The 5135-nt window shown below is 41.0% G+C and overlaps 1 protein-coding gene across 1 annotated transcript; it reads right to left on the bottom strand.

Moving 5' to 3' along the window:
* Window positions 1-50: 50 nt before the first annotated feature.
* On the bottom strand, window positions 51-3184 carry lpar2a (lysophosphatidic acid receptor 2a). Its single transcript, XM_031867719.1, has 4 exons — window positions 2817-3184; window positions 1330-2082; window positions 598-860; window positions 51-226 (listed from the first exon to the last, which is right to left on the bottom strand). The coding sequence occupies exons 1-4, from the start codon at window positions 2917-2919 to the stop codon at window positions 134-136; spliced, it is 1212 nt and encodes a 403-aa protein (XP_031723579.1). The 5' UTR covers window positions 2920-3184; the 3' UTR covers window positions 51-133.
* Between the last annotated feature and the right edge of the window lie 1951 nt (window positions 3185-5135).

Below are 5135 nucleotides of genomic sequence, written 5' to 3'. Positions count from 1 at the left end.
TGATGGTTAATATGTGAATCTGTCAGACAGCGAGACGGAAGCATTTATCCAACAAATCCTTTTCAAAAGATGCATCTTTATATACATTTTTTTCATTCAATTGAATCATTTAATTGTATACGATGTGGGGCCATCATACCCCCGGCATTGTCCAACTGTCTTCTTTATGGTTCGTCTCCGTACAGACGGCGTGATCTTCTAACTTCTGCACACAGCCAAGAGTCTCCTGTAGAACAAACACAACTTATTCAGCGTTACGGGCTATAAAGATAAATATGTTGCCGTGTAACATTCATTCATTCACCGTTAACCCTCCCAGACACTTTTTACGAGAAAAGTGGTGTTGACTCAAAGATTAACGAAATACAAGAGAAATCAAGAGGAGGAATTTACTGGTTCTATCTCGCGCCAGGCACAAGATACCGGATATGTTTGATTTAAATCAGTGTTCATTAGTGCAGGACGGGAAAACCTGCATGACTCATTGAGGGGGAGAATTTGGGCCTTTTTTTCTTTTTATTAATCTCGACCGCAGGTACAGGTGAACATGGAGTAAAGCCTGTTGAAAGGTGCTTTGAGGCTGTGTTCTAGCTTTACCTCCGGCAGTGGGGAGTTAACCTCGACAGGTGACAGCTCTCTCTGCTGGTCAGCACCTCTCCGACACAAGCAGCACAGGATCCACTTGAACGTCCTCCGCATCTCGTCGTCTCGCAGGGAATAGATGACGGGGTTGACCAGAGAGTTGCATTCCGCTATCGCCAAACAGAACTTCTCGTAGGCGTTGGCGTGGCTGGCTTTACCCAGCAGCCCGTCCAGCAAGAGAGTCACGAGGCCCGGCATCCAGCAGATTACAAAGGCGCCTGCAGACATGCGGGTTGTTATTGAGAAATGAGATTTCAATCAACCTCAACTTTTAAAAAAAACAGCGTTATCAGATGATTGACTAACACGCAGGTTAGAGCTGCAAAACTGGTTTTGGGGGAAGTGGGAGGCTGCAGGTAGCACGCACCCAAATATGCAACAGCTCCCTGCGCACATTTAGTACCGATACCTTCAAAATACACAATAGTTCCCTCAGTTTGTCTCACATTAAGTGGTAAGCTGAATTCACGTTAAAGCCATTAAACATTACTTTCTGAGAAACTGTAGAAGATTAGGACTCGGATACTGAAAACTGAAATAATAAATAAAAGCTCCCTAATATTTTGTAGAAACAGCCTAGAGTTAGCTAGACACTTAATTTTGTGGTTGATTTAAAAAAACCAAACTTGACCTTTGACCCACAACTAACATCCGGCAGTGGATGGTTGCACACAGACAGCTTCTCACCCAGAACCATGGAGATAGTTTTCATCAGGTTGACAACAGTTTGCCTGTGCTGCATGTCCATGGTGTGATGAGACGCGTGCGACGTCTGGTACCTCACATAGACGAAGATGCGAGTGTACACGGCCACCATGATGAAGAAAGTGAGCAGGTTGAGCACTGCCCAGAAGATGAGGAAGCGGCGGCTGTAGAGAGGAGCGACGGTGGAGCAGTCATCCAGATCGCACTCGCAGTTCCAAAAGGTGGAGGGCACCAGGCCCATGATGATGCTCACGGCCCAGATGCAGACCATCAGCAGCACCACGCGCCGCTTCCTCATCTTGCTGTGCAGCTGCATGGTGATGATGGTCTGGTGGCGCTCCACGGCAACAGCCAGCAGGTTGGCCACAGAGGCCGTCAGGCTGATGTCGATCAAAGCCCCGCGGATGTACCACTGCTTCTTGGAGAGCGTGCTGGTCCACGGGCCCGTGTGCAACATCAGGTTGGTGTAGGCGATGCCTGCGAACAGGTCCGCTGCAGCCATGTTGCCCAGGAGGTAGTAGATGGGGAAGTGGAAGCGGTGGTTCATGGAGATGGCCACCATCACCAGCAGGTTGGCCAAGACTACGATGAGACACACCGTCAAGCCCAGCCCGATCACCACAGAGTCCTGCGTCGTCCACGCCACGCTGATCTTCTTGCCCACCCAGTTGTAGAAGAAGGTGACGTTGTGGCTGTAGTCGCAGGGACTCCACACACTGCTCTCCATGGCCATAGCTGCAGACACAACACTGACATGTTAGGGTGTCTACAACAGGTAATGTACAATACTGTTATTCAGCACACATTCAATATTCACCACCTGTAATTGAATCATGATAACAGTTTAATCCTCTTATTTCACATACCTTTACAAACTTAATGTTATAACTTTTTTTTTTTTTTTTTGCTGTATTGGAAATAAATTATTATTGTTAACTGTGGACTTTGAGAGTCACTTGCTGTCTACACATAACTCGATACATTCAACACATTGGTTTTCAGTGAGATCGGGACACAATCATCAATAGCAGAGAGTGATCACAACTTCCGGCTGCATACACAGCTTATTTCTAAAGACAGATGTGCTACAGTAAAGATGAATTCAAAAAGCGTCTCGGGAAATTAACTCTTTATCAATTCTGTAATCTATAAAATGTCCGAAAATAATGTAACAAAACAAAATGCACAATTTCACAGGGATCTAAAGTGTGATCTTCAAATTGCTCTTTTTTGTCCCTCACTGTGAACAGCTGAAACCATTCGGTAGAGTAATATTTGACAAGCAGTCGATGATACAACAATTTAACATGTTTACTCTTTACTCTGGGGCAACAACATCTAAACACACGTACTCGTCAAAAAATGTATTTCAGCTCATGCAACGTGTTTCAACTTGCAGCGAACATGATGCTGATTATATCGTATATATATTTTTTAGACTTGCTACAGTAGTAGTAGTTGAAACCTACCGCCTGTTAGCGTCCCCTCCATCCAGACAATTCCGACATGAACCCAGAGTTGACAGTTATCTGATGAAACACGAAGTCTTTGCGCTCCTGTCTCTGTTGACATCGAAGTCGAAGCCTCTCAATAAATCATTCGCACTCGGATCAACTAGACGCGACAGACCGGTAACCGTGCTGCCTTCAACTGCAGCCTGGAATATAGGAAAAAGAGCATGCACACAGTGGGTTTCACTCTTTTAGGGGATTTTGTTTTGAGGAGCGTATAAAGACAACGGAACATAAAAAAACAAAACGCGACTCCGACGACGACGCGAGAGAGATCAGTGGCAACAAATAGTGAAAAAGTAAATTCCTAGTCACGACAGTGCTAATATTATATCATCTGAAATCACGGAACATTATGGTGGACATGTCTTTTGGTACTTTTATTTTGAAGGTATTTTGCCGGAAAAGTTTATATAGTTTTGTGTGTCTTAAGGCTGGTGGAAAATGAGTAATCACTGCCCTCCAGTGGTCACAGTGAGGAACTACAACATTACGTTAGATTCGTTACCAACACATAAATCCTCAGTCATAAAAAGTATAAAGTGTCATAGTATAGCATGCCATGAAAAATGTCATATGAAAATGACCAAAGTATCACAAAACACCATGAACATTACCATAGTATGCCACAACAATTATCTTTAAAAATGTCTTATTCCATAGCAATGGTCATAAAAAAAAAATAGTATAGCATGTTGTAAAAAACTCAAACATTCATAACAAATATAGCATAGTATGTCATAAAAATATCAATGTCATAAAAGCATAGTATACTATGCCATTAAAAAAAACTCATACAAGCCATTGTAATTTACAGTATGTCACAAAAATGTCCTAAAAATGTCAAAGTACTGTATGCCACAATTAATCTCTCCAAAATATCAGAGAATATTATTGCATTAAAAAATGGCATAAAAAGTTGTAGTATAAGATGTCATAGCAGTCGCATAAAAACTCATAGTACAGCATGTTGTAAAAATAAAAAACTAACAATTCATAACAAAAGTCACAAAAATGACACAAAAAATGTCATTAAAAAGTCATACTGTAGTATACCATTAAATATGTCATCAAATCACTCCAACTAGCATCAAGAAGTACACCGCTATGACATTTAACGAAACGTTTTCAATATGTGTTTAGATCATGCACTGTTCTCACACACGTGTTTAGTTGCCCGGGGCGACTGTGGCTAAGTGGACCCTCTGATTGAAGCAGGGCCGTCCTTTAATCAGAGGGTTGGTGGTTCGATACCCAGCTCCGGCTCTGCTAGTCGCATGTCGCAAGACACTTTACCCCAAAATTGCTCCCGTAGTTGTTCCTACGGTGTACAAATGTGATAGACTCTGAATTGTAAGTCGCTTTGGATAAAAGCATCTGCTAAAATGACTGTAATCACGAGTATTTTCCACCCTCTTGTGGCGACCGTGAATAACTACATTACATTACACTACATAAAATAGGTTGGCTAATACTGCAGTGTATTTAGCAGAATATTTACACTTTGTCATCAAACAATATAAATGCGCAACGTAATGCATTCATATAAAGAGTTCTGCAGCAAATCTTACTCCCCTGAATGTCTTGTTTACCTCCATTTGTATAGAGCGGCCAGTTAGCTTGAATATGTTTAGAATTATGAGGGTCGTCGCCCTCTAGTGGTCACAACGAGGAACTGCACTATTAGATTAGTCAATGAACACATTATACAGCACTAGCTTTTCAGGTATACAAAGTAACCACCATCTTCTCATCCTTCAGTGGTAATAACACAGATATTTATCACAATTATGGTTGTGACAGTTATTCTGTCTTTTTTATGCTTAAACTTTAGAATCTACAGTAATAAAAGAAATATGTAGTAGATGAAATAAATCTAAAAAGTCAGAACCTAAACCGTATTAACTAAAAATATACCGTTGAAGCTCCAAAACTCCATCACGTCTCTTGTTATTTAAATGTAGTAACTTCATGATCCAGTAACTACTTTACCCTGGATATTCCTCATGTTTACACACACTAATGTTGGCTAAACTGGTTTCAGGTATTATGCACCTTTTAAATGAAATGAATGCAAACTAGTCCTGAATTCTCATTTAAAACTCTATTGTCTGATGTTTTTATGACTCTTGTAGCTGTTTTTAATTCCTGTTTGTGTAATTTTGTAGTTTTAATCTTAATTTGACTAACCCTAACCCTGGTTAAATAACGATTAAATTATAGAAAGAATATTTATTATAATCCCACTAATAATGACTCGTACACAGTGATATGTTA

The sequence above is a fragment of the Anarrhichthys ocellatus genome, unplaced genomic scaffold (genome assembly GCF_004355925.1).
Source record: "Anarrhichthys ocellatus isolate YVR2014 unplaced genomic scaffold, GSC_Weel_1.0 scaffold40, whole genome shotgun sequence".
NCBI classification, from domain to species: domain Eukaryota; kingdom Metazoa; phylum Chordata; class Actinopteri; order Perciformes; family Anarhichadidae; genus Anarrhichthys; species Anarrhichthys ocellatus.
The sequence above is the reverse complement of the archived record's forward strand: the minus strand, read 5'-3'. Positions and strand labels throughout refer to the sequence as shown.